We start from the raw sequence: 16,141 nt of genomic DNA on the forward strand, positions 1-16,141 counted from the left end.
TAAAAACAAATAAAAGCCAAAATGTGCTTCACACTGATAGAAACGGACTGTTTGTGAATAGCTTTTATATTTAAAATTCTTCACCTCAGCCAAATCAAAAGCTTGCACATTTACCTGGATGGAAAAGTCACTTCCAGCTTCAAGTCCCTAATTAACGTGCCTTTCTGAAGGACACAGCATCACGCGGAGAATTCAGCCCACCCTTAGAAAGGTTGTTATTGAAAACCCATTTTGGTGGTGATGCAGCAGGGCAGAAATCAGCAGCACACAAATCTGCCTAAGGACTACGCACCGCAACATTTTGTACTTTAAGAAACAGACGCCAGAACAGCTTCTGCTTCTCTGTATCGGCGTCACAGCTGGCTGACAACTGCATTAAAGCCTCACCAGCTGCGTGTGTTTATGGTTCTGCGAGCTAAAGCTGGGGCGATCCCAGGATCGTGCTACCAACGTGGGCAGGTTCCAGCACGGCACCGCTGCCCTCTGCTCCCCGCACCCCAGAAACGGCCGGACCACGGAAAGCTGGAGAGCTGGGGCTGTAAGGCATCAACCACCTGCATCGGCATCCTGGGCGAGGGCTGCACAAAACTGACGTTCCCTGGGTTAGTCCCTCCCCTGCTGCACAAAGCACTGGAAACAATTCTGGGACCGAGGGATGATCAGGGACCATAAAGAGCCCTTCACGCTTCAGGCTGGAGAGGAGAGCTGGGCACTGTACCACCCAACAGAGTGCCTGCCTGCCAGAATCAAGGGCAGTTTAACTGTCTCTTTACAAGAAAACATCGCTCTGGACATAGAATGATTACTTTACAGAACATTTCACCAGGTTTTATTAAAATCAAAAAAATGTTAAACTTTTCCCAAGTCCTTCTCTTTTCTTCCCATTTGTCTAATGACATTCAGGGCTTCCCTTCTACTGGAACAACTTCACCACACCATGGTTTGGGTTGGAAGGGACCTTAAAGATCATCCAGTGCCACCCCCTGCCATGGGCAGGGACCCCTCCCTCTAGCCCAGGTTGCCCAAAGCCTCATCCAGCCTGGCCTTGAACCCCTCCAGGGGATGGGGCAATCCCCAACTTTGGGAAAAATACAAGCAGCGGAAATGCAGCAAAGCACATGCAAACACAGATCAGGGTCCAAACAGACTGGTCACAGCAACACTCCCCCCTCCGAGTCCCCGAACAGCAGATGTGCCAGCACTGCACTGGAGACAGCAGCAGGAAGGCCAGCTCCTCTCAAGCCATTTACATTTCCCTTTAACACCATCCCAGCAGGCTGGTAAGCCGAGAAGCCGCTCTCCCCACGCTGATATCACCAGATCGAGTAAGAGATACTCCCTCTCCCTATAAGCCCGCCGTGCTGCTGGTGAGCTGCTTGGTTTACCCACGTACCCAGCAAACCTAGACCTCAAGAAGCAGAAAGCAATGAACGCTGTCTCGAGCAATAAAGGACTGAAAGATCTTCCTGCAAACCCAAGCTGCGTGAAAAAACTTAAGCATTACTTAAAAATATGTCACTGCTGGTAATCCCAGCAAGTTGAGTTGGTGAGGGCTTAATTACTTTTCTTAATAAACTAATACCTCCACCTCTCCAAATAAACCCCGCGGAAATTGTAATAGCAGCTCAGGCTGCCAGGAAAAGCGTGGCAGCAGCAGGGGCCGGAGACACAACATTCTCAGAATATTCGGTTTATTGACAAACCGCAGATTTAGGGAACGGCTGAGAAACAAAGCGAGTGCTCGCAGGCAGGGGCTCGGTTTGATCAGACTGGGGAGCGATGGGAGGCAGTAAGAAGGAGCAGAGAAAGCACTCAGGAGGCAAACCGAGAGAAGCCGATTGCCGGGATGAGGCACAGGCTGAGTCACGCCATGCTAATGGCTTTGGGGACAGAGGGGACACTATTTTGCAGACTATTTCCCAAGGGCCCCTGCCACCGGGAGGCTGTCTGCTGTGACAGGGCACAACGCAGAGATGGTGACAGGTTGGTGGCATTGTCCCGCTGCCTGTCCTGAGCACAGCACCGCCCGCATCCCCGTGCTCCCTCCCAAGGGCACCGCTCCCGGGATGTAACTCGGGCTCCAGCCAGGGCTGTGGGGTGGGACAGAGACCACGGGACAACAGCGAAGCACAAGCCAGGCTGTGCTGTCCAAGGAGGGAGATAAACATGTCCCCTGCCACCAGGCTGCTGGTTCCAGTGGTTCCTACACTTATCCTGCCACAATGGAAAGCACTGATGCTGAGCCCCACTGGGAACAGACCCCCAGCACACCGCTTCCTGGACCAAGCCCTTCCACCCAGGTAAGCAGCTTTGTACACGTATGGCTAACACTTCTGTGCAAGTCTTGTCCCAAAGGAGGGCATTTTGGTTACATTTCCACTTTATGTGTCCTCCCTTCTCGACTCTCCCTGTTCTGCTGCCAGACTGAAGCTCAGAGAAGGGATAACATACCTCAGGGGCTGCTGTTGGGGAGAGCTGGGATCTCCCCGAGCTGCTAAATGGACAGAATGGACAGCTGTCCTCACACCATTCTAAAACAGCGTCAGCAAGCGAGGCTGTGCAGGAGCGCGGCTATTCGGTGGGGGAAAGCCAGCATCCAGGCAAGGTAACCCCCTCCATATAGAATCACAGGATGGTTTGGGTTGGAAGGGACCTTAAAGCCCATCCAGTGCCACCCCCTGCCATGGGCAGGGACACCTCCCACTAGCCCAGGTTGCCCAAAGCCTCATCCAGCCTGGCCTTGAACCCCTCCAGGGATGGGGCATCCACAGCTTCTCTGGGCAACCTGGGCCACTGCCTCACCCCCTGCACAGGAAAACATTTCTTCCTCACATCTCATCTCAATTTCCCCTCTTTCAGCTTCAAACCGTCACCCCTCATCCTGTCCCTCCCCATCTTTATTCCCAGGCTCATGGCAGCACAGATGCTGTGTCCGCGCCTCCTCCCCTACGCCTGCATCCAGCCCCAGGCTACTCCCACGTGTACAACCCAGAAGCATTTGTTAGATCAGGGTCACAATTTTAATTTAAATTTCAACACTGAAACATCTGCTGCCTTCTGTAGCAAGGAAAGAAGGAAAAAAAGGCCGTCACCAGTAAGGCATCTGCTCTGGTCAGTTCTTGCATGGGATTTCTTTTCTCCAGCTTTATGAAATCACCTATTGACAGATTCCATTTTACCATTAGGAAAAGCACTTGCAGACAAGAATTACTCTGCTGCAGGGCGATTCAGCACACAGCTGCGGGAGTGGCCGAGGTTTCACCCATGCCAACAGCTATTTCCACGCCATGCCTGCTACCACGCAACAAAGCCAACACTTAAGGAGGCAGCCAGGCTCATCCTCCCAAGCAAGGGCATTGGCTTACGTCTGGACACCCTGCAAACGCCTGAGCACAGCTCGCAGGAACGCAGAGCCAGCTCACGACCCGGCCGCTGAGGCACTGGGAGCAGCAGAGTCACAGCTGCTGGGGTGCTGCATCCATCAGAACTGCCTCGACATCAGCCCCTCTTCCAGGGCAGGCTTTGCAAAGCCGTGCTGGGGACTCTGCTGTCACAGCTGCTGTGCCAGCCACCTCCAGGTGTGGTGGGTACCAGCACAGCGACAGCGCTGCCTTTGGCCACGCACCAGGCACACGTCAGGCACCGATTTGCAAACAGGTTCTTGGAGCAGGCGTGTGCCGGGGCAGCGAGCATCTCCCACGGCTGAGAGGTGACACTCGGAGCAGAGGGACAGAGCCGTGCAGGACAGTCTGCAAACCAAGTCCCCTGCCACGGGTCCCCAGCCCAGCAGTGTCCTCAGCTCCTGGCCACGCTGCTGCCGAGCCCCGCCCACTCCATAGCTCTGGGGTGCAATTAACACTTCGGGGTGGTTTTCTCCTTAAAGGGACTGAAATAACAAAGAGACGGCACTGCTGCCTGCCAGCACGAGGTGAGCTGAGGCCTGACCCCATTTTGGGGTACGTCTGCTGGGACAGTGCTGCAGACTGCCCGAGGCAGAGGGATACCTTTTATCCCCAGGGAACTGGGGGACCCGTGGCTCACGTCACATACTCCAGTCACCACAGGAAACCTGCAGGCAAGTGGGGAGCTCACCACATAGCCCTGAGGAGCCTGCAGAGGCTTCTAGCTGTAAACCAAAGCAATTCCCAGCAAGGTCAGAGCAAGCAAACAGCGAGAGACGCGGGGAGCTGTATCCCTTCGCACTGCAAATGTCATTACCATCTAATAGAAAGAAATCCTTCCTTATCCTTCCTGCATCTCTTATCCTTCATGCTCAAGTGGTCACCATTAGCATCTCAAACATTCAAGCCACGCAATGTTATCACAGATCTATATTTTTTTAATAATAATTATAGCTACTTTTGAACACATAACTGCCTGAAGGCAAGTTTGCGCTCTCTTCTTTCCACATATTTTCTTTCTTCTGCTGCACCAAAAGCTTAAAGGAATAAGCAGCTCCTCTGGCAATAAGCACATTAGAGCAACAATTCAGCTGATGAAATGGCGTTTCTTAGAGAATTAGCAGTCCAGCACTTGCAGAGCATTTTGCACAGTTCATCTTCCTCCCAGCTCAGCAGCATCTACGGGTTTGGGCTGGCTGATGGTTTCCAAAGTGCTTTTAATGAAATAAACTGTTGCTCCCAGAAGTACATTAATGACAATTCACCGCACAAATGGTCCTAGCTGCTGGGAAAAATGTAGAGGACTTAAGCCTGAACGTATCATTAAAAAAATCAAACTGTCCTGAAGCACAAGGTGACCACTGGAAGCAGGTTCCATTTTCCCAGCAAGCAGGCTCCATCCTCTGCTGGGATGGCACTGGGGGACCGTGACCTGCTGCTGTGTCCGTCCTGGGGGACCATGACCTGCTGCTGTGCCTGTCCTGGAGACAGGGTGGCTCCAAGAACATTTCACCAGAGCTTTGCACCAGTGCACACCCTTTGTTTCACACTTATTACCAACCACCATCACTGGCTGCTTCACTTACAGGGAAGATGGGCACAGGGCTCTGATGAAACACTGGATCTGCTGATGACAACTACAGGGAAGGCTGCCCTGACTGCAGGAAACTAAAACAGCAGAACTTGGGAAATACGGCCATCTCTTCAACCTGCCACAGACAACAGGGGCGTGGAAAGCGTAAAAATTTGCAATAACTTGCACAACCACAAGTGTGCACATGCCAGCACCTCCTTCATCCCTCCATTCCTGTTAATTCTCACATTCCTTTCTTGTGCCTTCTCACGAGATATCATTCCTGTTAGGTCAGGTCCACACTGAATAACTGGCCCAGATCTTAGCACTCACCTCCTGCCATCCACACAGAGCAGCCCCTGACCCAAGCTGGATTTTAGCCCAGAACCACTGACTGGAACAGGATGGAGAGAGCAAAACCAGCAGACAGATGACAATCCACCAGTAACTTCCCAAAGCCCCTTAATGGCTTCTGCAGCTGACAGCAAAGGAATCCCAGTGTCCACACAAAAAGATGACAAAAAGCCAAGGGCAAGGGGTGTGCCAGCCACAGGCGAGCAACGCTGGCTGCCTTCTGCACTGAACCTTGCTACAGCAAAGCCGCCCGCAGAGGTCAGACTGATCCGTCAGCTTTCCACCCTGGCTGCACACCAGTCCAGCCCCCCAGCTCCATGCCTCCAGCCCAGCATCCGGGTGCCTGCTCCGGCAGCCACCCATCAGATCCCTCCTCCGCCAGACGGATCGATTACACTGTCACACACACACCAACAGCAGCAGTTTCCATTTCAAGCCTTTTGATAATGAATGCTTCTGCCTACCGATAAGCAAACTTGTTAAACTCTGCTACAAAACTCATCCTTTCAGGCATACAGAACAGATGTGCTGGAGGGAAAGGTGGCCAGACAGGGATATCTCTACTGCCTGATGCACGATGCTTCCACCAACCTTGATTTAACCTTGCAAAAGCTGGAAATACACCTGAACTGCAGGGGCATTGCAGCTTACTGAACTGGAGCAACGCGTTAGCAAACTTCTCGTTTACATCGCTTCCTCCTCCTGCTGTAGGGCTGAAGTCTGGTCTCTGCTGTACTTTCCCAAACAATGCCTGTGTGAAAGCTTTTGCATATATATTTGAGGACATTCAGATTGATTAGAAATAGGAGGGGTGGGGGGGGGGAATAACCAACTAATCCCCAGCCCTTCCCTTGGAATGTAAAACCATCCAGAAATCAAATCGCTCTCAGCGGTACCTGTCAATTCTGGTTGACTGGGCGGAATTAACCAGGGATATGTTGTATTTATTTCCATGATATTTGTCAACAGAATAACCCCACTTTCAACAGTTATATATATATATATATCTACACACATAAATAAAAAGAGAAAAAACTAGAGGCAGGCTGTTCCTGTGTTCTGGGACATGGTTTCGTCTCTCGATGGTGCACAGTAAGTCAGGACAAAAGCGACTCAGCCCGTTCATGCCCTGAAGCATGTGTTCAGACCAGTGACACAGGCAGTCCCACCAAATAACCCCTCAAATCCCCTGGCCAGGTCAGGCTCCTCCCCACCAGCCAGCTGTTGATCATGTGAGGTATTTTTTCCCCATCAGCAGGCAAAGCAAAGCACCTCTGGATACAGAAGAGCCTGGGTGGCCTTGGCCATTTAAAAGTTGTAGCATCCAGTCATTTTCTTTTGCTGGTCTTACAGATGGGAATTCAAGAGTGGAGGTTATTGCAACATGCCTGCCAAGCCTTGCACACTGACACCAGGGAGCAGGACGGTGAGGAGGAGGCTCAGGCAGTGCAGGGAGCGGAGGGGTCAGGGTGCTGTCCTGAGCAGCCCAGGGTCCAGCAGCGCCAGCAGCTGCCACCGATAGAAGCCAGAGCAGCAGAGGGGCCAAGCGCTGCGTGGGGATCCCAGGACTGAAACAGGACGCGGCTGATAGCTTCTGTTAGCAGTGTGGTACATGGCCAGAGGAGCAGGGCTGGAACCGCAGAGTGACCGATGTCCCTGCCAACACGCCATGGAGAGCAGTGCCAGGAGAAGGCTGAACGCCGCCTGCTCTCATGATGCCAGCACTGCCCTCTGCGTCAGATCTGTGTACACCCCCTTCTGCAAGCTTCAAACATTTCCTGCAACTGCCACTGACTCTTCCCGGGTTAACAGAGCTTTCACCCCCCTGCCCCGGGGCCAAAGCACGATCCTCCACTAAAAGAAGTCAAAGGGCTATGGGAAGCAGCACCAAGGAACGGAAGAGCAAGCTCAGATTTTGGAAGAGCCAAGTGGAGCGCAAAGTTCTTCACCATTCCTCACACCCAGGCAAAAGGTCCTGAAGCCAGCAAGCCACAAACTGGTGGCACCATGAAGACAGGGCATCTCACCCAAGGCTGGCAGATTTTCCCAGTGCCCTGCAAGTGCAGCACTGCCCCAAAGAGGCATCCCAGCAACAGCACCAGAGAAGCACAGCTCGGAACGAGGACAGCCACCTCTGTGAGCCAAGGTCCCGCAGCCTGGCTCAGCTAGAACGGTGCCACAGTGGGCAACTGGGAGCTGGGTCTCCCCCCAAACCTTGGGGGTGTAACCAACATCCAAGCCCAGCATGGATGCCTTCAAAGTTTAACGTGGCCTTCATTCATCTTGGCTTCATTCCCTTCCAAAGCAGACTAAGTTATGGTAATTAAAGCTCTCTTAACTTGCAAAGTTCAGTTGGATTCACTTTCCTGTGTGCTCCCTGACCAGCTCAGGACCAGGAGCAGCAGAGGAGGGTGCTTTGGTCTGATGGCCAGCCCTCGCAGCAGCCAAGCTGTGCAGGGACAGCCAGGGCACCTGCAATCCCATCTCCCCAGGGACTGACGGGAAGGGGCTGTCTGTCTGTCTGTCTGGGGCCACGCGAGGCTCAGGCACTGGGCAGGGATGTGTACAGCTGCAGGCTTCTATGCATTTCATGTCGATACACAGCAAGGACTAAAGGAACGACGTGCAGAGAAACACCTCCTACCTACAGCTTCAAAGAGTTGCCGCCGGCTGCATCAAGGTGACACTGAGTGGTAGGGGGTGGGGGACACCAGCAACCCAGCAGTGGCTGCTTTTCTCTTCTTCTTAAAGTAAAAATAATGGGCCCTTCTCCCCTGTGGCTGACATGAATATTTATTTCATCAGCAACTGCCTCATCCTGTATTAGATTTTTCCCCCCCCTCTGGCTGCAGCCTATAGATCCCTCCACAGCCTTTCCCCGCAGAGCTGAGGACATTTTGGGCATAAAAGCAAAGTGCTGGGGACAGCCAGAGCGATCTCAGGATATATCAGAAAATATGTCAAGGCTCCAAGCAACTCTGTGCCTTTGGGATGCAAGTGCCCTGCTCGCTCATATGACAGCACTTTGATATCCCATAAACGTCAGTGAGGAAACACCATGTCCTGCTTGTACAGGACAGACAGGTTCCCCATCCATCACCACCGAGACAGCGAGCAGTCTGCCCTCCGGTCTGTGCCTCGCTGCAAGGGCATCTGAGCACCGCTCCTCTGCCAGTCTCTAGGTCTGGCTGGGCACGGGAAGCAGGAGGGAGAAGAAACACTAAATCCCCGAGATCAGATATTGCAGCTTGAACATATCCTCTGCTGGCTTCACTTACCATGAAGCCTATTTCAGAGGACGGCAGGCTCACAGAAAGAGAGGAGGAGGGAATTAGATGTGCTGATATGCTTTATTTTCTGACAAAGGTCCAAGATCCGGGTCCTGCTGGAGTGGCCAGACACCACCAGCTCCCCGAGTACCGTTACGAAAGCCATTCCCTTCCCCTCTCCTTTTTCACTTGCCAGGGCTTTTTACACAGGCACTGCTCAGGTCCTGCCTCTCCCCAAATGGAAGAGGAAAATCATCCATTTTATTTTATACCATATTTGGAAGAGAAAAAAAATGGGGTTTCTGTGTTTTGGGTTTGTTCTGGGCTTTTTTTTTTTTTTTTCTTCACTTAGACAAACAAAACTGCCAAGAAATCCAAGAAAGCCTCACGGAAACACCTGAGAAAAGATCTGAAATGCAGGAAGAAGGGCAGCAATGTAGCCTGAGATCCAGCCCTCCAAACCCACGAGCCCTCCTGCGCGTAACACCTTATGTCAGCCTCCCAGTGACCATGCTGGCAGCAGACCTCCAGCCAAACCAACAAACTGTTCGGGAAAAGCCCTAAAAGTAACTTCTGGTCTGACCACTGCTCCTGGGAGAACCCTCACCACCAGACAAGTCTACATCTGGACAACGCCTCGTCTCCAGCTCAGGTTCTACTTGTGTCAAATGGGAACGCCAACCCATCCTGTCCTGCAGGGCTCCTCGGGGGAGAGAGAAGGAAAGCTACAGCCCAAGGGAGAAAACCAGGACCCAGCGCCTCCTAAAACAGAGAGGCACTATCCCAACGGAGGCCAGAACCACACAAATGAAAAGCGTAAGGGGAACGAAGAGGGTTGGCACCTACATGGTGACAGGTACCTGCAGACAGGCCCCCAGGCTGGTGGCTGACCCCCCACTCACCTTCTTCTCATCCCCCTCTTGCAGGAGCTGGAGGTGGCTCCTCTTCTCGCTGTCCTTGCGCAGGGAGCTGTTCTGGTGGTGCGGCAGTCCCGTCGGCGGGGACACGCTCCGGCCCTGCGGGTCCACCCAGGTGTAGATGTGGTTGGTAACATAGCCCCCCGGGATGCGTCCCACCGAGTGCACAGACAGGTTCAGCTTCTTGCAGCCTTTCAGCACCTGCAAGATAAGCCAAGGAGAGGAGAGAGTCAGCGCCGACGGAGGGGGAAGGACAATCTGTCTTAGGACTCCAAAGGGTGACACGGCTTTGCTCTTCCCTGAAGTTGAAAGATCTCAAACTACTCTGCAACCACCAAGTGAAGGACTGAGCTACATGAAAAGCTAGTGAAAGAGATGGTCCCCCCAGCTCAGCCCCCAACTCTGCCATTGGGAAGGCTCTTAATGCCTTCAGTGGACACCAGCAATGCTCTCAGAAATGCAGCCTCTCTTGCCATGGGTGACACGGTTTTGCTCTTCCCTGAAGTTGAAAGATCTCAAACTACTCTGCAACCACCAAGTGAAGGACTGAGCTACATGAAAAGCTAGTGAAAGAGATGGTCCCCCCAGCTCAGCCCCCAACTCTGCCATTGGGAAGGCTCTTAATGCCTTCAGTGGACACCAGCAATGCTCTCAGAAATGCAGCCTCTCTTGCCATTTCATCGCCAGCTGCCTCCCCAGCACAAGCAGTCAATTAATGAGTACCATAATTAAATACATACATACATTTAAAACTGCCTATGTCAAGAGGACCTTGAGATTCCAATAAGGCCATTTGCAATTGCTCCTCTGCTCCTCCAGCTTCCACCATGAAAAGCTGACATAGACTTTACAGTAAACTTAAAGTATAGGAGTTCTCCCTGGGGACAGCTGCAAGTGCTGATCCCTTCTGAGGCCTCAGGAGCATCAACACTCTGGATCTGCTCTCAGAAAGGAGGTGCTTTGGTTTTGTGGGGTTTTTTTCCCCACATATGTACGTCCTTCTGATGAGCTGCTCCTGCAAGGTCTCCTCTCCCCACTGAGCAGAGAAGCTGCTGAGCAAAGCTCGTGACTGGGAAGAACTAATACCAGCAGCTCTTGGGTAACAAGTAATATCGTCAGTAATACTGGGCTGGCTGGATCCCAGCTCTGACCTGGCAACACTCCTGTCCTTCCCTGCCAGAAGCTAAAGAGAATCCAGCTCGCCAATTCCCAGTTCAGCATCTCCATCACATACAGTAATTTGGCTGCAAATTTGTCACATGCTCCCAAGGTCATCACATGCCTGGAGAGCTTAAACAAGGACTGTGAAACCCATAGCCCCACCAGAACAACTGAAGAGCACTGCAGGACCCTGGGCTGCTCGCTAACTCCAGCCCCCGACCCCATAGCTCCTCCGGTCCCTCAAACACATCTCCTGCCACAACCTCTTCTCTCCCTGCGAGCACAGGGAGCCCAGCCCGGCTGGCAGATGGGCAGAGGTGCTCACGTCGCTCCACTCTCACAAGCATCAGCCCCAGGCTCACCGGGACGATGGAGCTGTCTGAGCCTGCTGCCCACCCCAGGGTACCGCTCTCACCATGGCCTCGCGGTCCACCCATGCTCCAGGGCACAGCTCAGCTTCCTGACCCAAAGCCACGCCGTAAGCTGCCACGCAGACAGGCTCAGGGTGATCTGACCTCTGTGGCAACGAGTTAGGGGTGGCAGGGAGGCTTCTCACCTCCTCTCGAGCTCCCAATGCAGACAGATCCCTGGGATGGCCACACTCCCCATGCATCCCACTGATGCAGGGATCCCATTTCCTCCCTCCCTCAGAGCATCCATCCTGGCAGGGGAGAGGGATCTGAAGATAACCCTCTAGGGTTTGTACCACACAGGAGACACCAGGCACAGGAGAAGCAAGCAAGCACAGGCAGGACCCCCAGCCCCATGCCAGGCACCGGGGAGCGTTCACAGCCTGCCCTGAGGATGGGGCAGTGGTGGTGCTGCAGGCTGGCAGCAGGCTGGCTGCTCCTGTCCTGTCCCGGCTGAATGTCATCCCCTGAAAGAGCAGGAACAGCGGCAGCGCTGCTCTCTGGAGGCACAAGAAAGTTTCCAGGGATGAGAGGCCAGAGATTTACAAGAGACTTTTTATGTCCCCCTGCAGCTCTCTTGACAAGGCCACCAGGAGCTGGGATCTCAGTCAAAGGGAGATGTTTTATGCATGAAGGTGACAGCAGAGAGCCAGGAGGCAAGCAGAGAAGCCGTCGGGCTCAAGGCCCTGGCTGAGGCAGCCTCAGTCCAAGAGAAGACGAGAGGGAGTGAACAGAAGCTGATGGTGGCCATGGGGACGCTGCTGGTGACAGTCCCTCCCGGCAGAAGGCAGAGCTGCAGCTGGCAGGCTGGTGACACTCTGTGTAGTCCTTTATACATCTGCTGAGGCTTCTCAAGGAGGGAAGCAGCTTCCTGCCCAGCATGGTGCTTCTCCCCCAGCACTAGTGCCCACTGAATAGCCAGTGCAGGATGCAATGGTCCCCCACCAGAGCCCTTCTCCACGCTCGGGAGCCCCCCAGGACACAGCTCTGCTGGCCTCCAAGCCACCCGCACTGGCAGCTTTTGGAGAGCACCTTGTGCTAGGTGCTAAATCATAGAGTCACAGAATGGGTTGGGTTGGAAGGGACCTTGAAGATCATCTGGTTCTAAATACAAAGGGATGGTGCTTGCCTCAGTGAACACAAGTGAGAAAGAACGAGCAGAAAGGGGAGAAGTGAGGCAGGAAACACCTTGTCCAAGGCGACCCCACAAACCCAAGGAAGCTGGTGAGAGCCTCTCTCTCTTCGCATAGTGTCACATCTACTCGGTGACACTGCCTCTGCATGTGGCCGAGTCTCTGTGCTTCCCACCACAGCTGTGACCTGCTTTCCATCGCTGCCTTCTGCAAGTCAGGCTACACCTCAGCCCCCCTCTGCTCCCACCCTGCCCCACCTGATTCCCAGCCTGAGGATGTGCCACCGCACACAGCTTCCCTACAGCTGCCATCCTCTCCGGTTAAACTCACCCTTCGTCAGCTCTGTAACCCATGGCACAACGAAGGGGCACGACACGAGCAAACCCTTCACCCAGCTAGGAGCTGGTGGAAGAGCTATAGGCCATTGGGCATCCCCAAACCACACAGAACACAGGTGTACATACTGGCACACAGGTGTATGTGCTCTATGCAGGTGTATATACTGGCACACAGATATACACGCTGTATGCAGGTGTATATACTGGCATGCAGGTATATGTGCTGTATGCAGCATGTAACACACCACTGCAGCCATCACAGACGCACGCACAGAGGTAAAAAGCAGCAGCTGTTTAACAGGACACAGCAACACTATGGGACCATTTAAGAGAGTTAAACAGCTGATTTATTTTTCCTAGAAGATGGTCTCCCACAGCCCTGATTCAACACAGCCTTTGGGCATGTGTTTAAACGAGCAAGCATTCAAGCCTCTGCCTAGAACCTGGTCCGAAGTTCAACCAGTGAAGCCCATCTGTAAGCTGAGCCTGTTTATAAGAATGGATTTTAAACTCACGAGCTTGCATCAAGTTGAAGAGATTATTTTTATTATTTTTAGGATAAGCCTAGGTTTGTAGCAGCTTGAGGGTAAATCCTTCTTTGACTGTGAGCACAAACAGCCCGAGGAACCTCTGCTCAGCCCCCCAAGAAGCGTGTCTGCTCCAGGAAGCCGAAGCACAGCTCCTGTCTGGGAAGAGCCCTGGCATAAGAGCTGGGGAGCACAAGGCTTCCTCAGCACCACCCTGACCTCTCTGGCCACCACAGTCTTGTCAAAAATCCCAGGACGGTCAGTGCAAACCTCTTCCTCAAGCCAGTGAGCACTGAAGTCAGTTTTGTTCAAACATTCGAGCTTCCTTTGTTCAGAGGCAGCCACCAGCTATTTAAACAACAGCTGACACAGCTAGGAGAGGAGACGCAGTGTTTTCCCTCGGATAACGGCACCTCACACACTCCATGATGAAGCACAGCAGGCACAGGAAGGAGATCTGGCACGGGTCTATAAAACCCTTGTGCATCCACACACCCAACTAGACTTTACCAAAGCACTGGGCGTGCAGAGCTGCAGGGCAATGGGGCACCAGCTGAGCCACGTGGGAGCAGCTTCCATCGTACATCCAAACAGTGACAGAAATCCCCACCAGCTGCCTTGGTGAGCTCCAAGCGAGCAGAGCTACTGGCCTTTTCCCCACATGGGAAGAAACACTCTGCTTCCCCCTCTGTTTTTTTTTTTTTCCCCTGGCTTTACCAAGGCTGGTGCCTCTGTTCATCTTCTGGTTTGCACAAGTGCTCCTCCTGGCACCCGAGGGGATGAAGTCTGTCACCCTCAGGGGAAAGAGAGGAAAAATGATGGTCCCAGTGTTAGAGAAGCAACCTCTGGAACAGGACCTGCTGGGAGAAGGCTGTTCCCTGGAGTGGTGCAGGGGCTCATGGGGACACACTGGGTCAGCAACCCATGGAAAGGGACCATCTCTGCATCGCTCAGCCTTCAACTCACCGGTTCCACCAAGGCATGTTCCCATCCTACATCCAAAACTAACCCCAGGCTGACCTGTGGGGCTTAACCGCTGTCCCCACCCAGGTCCCAAAAGCCACTGGGATCCCCAGCAGAGCCAACGGCTTCCGATGGCTTTTTCCATTTCCCATCCCTGTGCTTTGACAGGGTGCAGCCTTTAGAGTGAGAGCCAGAAAACCTTCATCTGTCACAGATCCTGCCACTGAAGTAAGTAGCTTCCCATTTTCAGTGCCTCAGTTTCCCTGTATTGAGGCTGACAAATCTGCTTTTAGAAAGAATGCGGAGGCAACCCCAACAGCAAGTCCCCTCCAAGCTGGTTCATCTGCATTTTCCACCCAGGCACAGCAGACGGACCCAGGAAGGCTTCCTCACCAAGCCTGGGGCACATGAGAGACAGAGGCTCTCAAGCAGCTCCTCCTCTGCTCCACCCCATTTCATCATTTCATCCCTTCAGTTCTGCTAATGCACATTTCCATCAGGCTCTCAGCAGCTTTCACAGTCTGGAGGAAACAAGGCTGATGTGACATCCCAGAGAAGTTCCCAGGTAATTTTCTCATCCACTGAGCATGATTATCCAGCACCTTTGGAAAGTTATCAACATGCCATAATGACTCTCTCCTGCCAGCCGTTCCTCAGGTCCTTACAAAGTGCTTGGGAGCAGCCTCCCTCTGAATGATGCTCTAGCCCCAGCCCTGCTCCTCTGAGGAATCCAAGCGACCACCACAGTGGAGCATTTGCCATAAATTCCTTAGTACCATCTTGGTCCTGACAATTTTTATTGCTCCAGCTCTGGGATACAGAGTAAATTTAATGGGGCCATTCATCCCTGCTGTTAAGGCAATGAGGTGCAGCCTACTGCTGCACTACCACCAGCCAGGATGTTAGCCCCCGCTTTACAACCAAAGCCAGGCTAGGCTTGGCTGAGACCTCCCTGGTTAAGCCAGAGGGGTGCAGAGTGCTTCACTCAGCCCCGCTCCTCCCCAGTTCAGTACGGAGCCGCAGCTGGGTGCTGGAGTACCCGAGGAAACAACTACGGAATGAGAATTGAGGTAGAAGCCTTGCCTCTAATAAAAGAAAGTGCTCTGAGCGTAGAGGTGCTGCAAAAATGAAAATCATTAATAGCCACCCGAGGAGGCAAGAGCAAAGGCTAACGGGCTGAGCTGGAGAGGCAATGGGAGTCTCCACGAGCCCTTGGGGACACACCAGTGCTAGGGGACAATGACAACTGCACTGCAAACAGGTGACTCAGTGGCTCGGGCAGGATGGAAGGTTTTCAAGCCAAGGATGCAGCACCAAAGCCGTTCATCACAGGGCGAGGAGGTGGTCAGTGTCAGGGCATCAGAGAACACAACAGGCACTGCTGCTCACCAGAGCCAGCTCTGCTCACATCAGCCCCCTCCCCGGCAAGAGCAGGAGCCTTGTTCGGCACAGAGAGGAGTCCTGGCATCTCCTGGGGGCAGCCAGCAGCCTGGGCAGACTGTGCTGATGGACAGAGCCCAGACACAGCCCCTGCCTGGAGCTCTGTGCTGCCAGGACCATCGGGCTTCCTCCCCTCTCCCATCAGGGGTAGCTGGTGCTGGTTCAGCTGGGAGCCCCGGGACACGGGTGAAGCCACTCCTGGATGGGCAGATCCAGCCCAGCATCCAAGGGCAGATCCAGCCCCAGGACTCCTCATCTTTGCCCAGCTGCCCCAGCAAGCAGGATTATTCTCTCCTGCGTTTCACTTCAATTTAATTTCTCAGGGTTGGTGAGAAGGGGCTAATTAGAGGTGCTAATTACTGACACACCAGGGACCCACACAGGCAGCTTCCCCACAGCCTTCCCTGCCATCACACAGGCATTTTGGCCAGCAGGGACCGTATCTACAGCAGAGGGCAGGACCCATTCTCCAGCTGATCTCCCTGAACATCAAGCAATCAGCAGCATTTATTTTCCAGCCCTATCACTACGGCTTCTCCCACACCGTGCATCCACCCTGGGATGTGTTTGCAGAGTGTCCCAACACGGGATTTGGGCCAGCCGCGTTGGCTCCTTGGTGGAGGGGGGATTTACAAGAGGTTTCCACCACTGTGCC

At 53.4% G+C, this 16,141-nt stretch overlaps 1 protein-coding gene across 1 annotated transcript in view; it reads right to left on the reverse strand.

The window, feature by feature from the left end:
• The window catches only part of LOC104471360 (whirlin-like), a gene marked incomplete at both ends in the record, with an annotated part of 32,495 nt that extends 22,780 nt beyond the window's left edge, over positions 1-9,715 (reverse strand). The window contains one exon of the mRNA XM_010086684.1: positions 9,500-9,715. Within this exon, the coding sequence (XP_010084986.1) occupies positions 9,500-9,715 (216 nt within the window). The remainder of the gene's footprint in view (positions 1-9,499) is intronic.
• Positions 9,716-16,141: the final 6,426 nt, after the last annotated feature.

Source organism: Pterocles gutturalis, unplaced genomic scaffold (genome assembly GCF_000699245.1).
Source record: "Pterocles gutturalis isolate BGI_N339 unplaced genomic scaffold, ASM69924v1 scaffold15346, whole genome shotgun sequence".
Classification (NCBI taxonomy): domain Eukaryota; kingdom Metazoa; phylum Chordata; class Aves; order Pterocliformes; family Pteroclidae; genus Pterocles; species Pterocles gutturalis.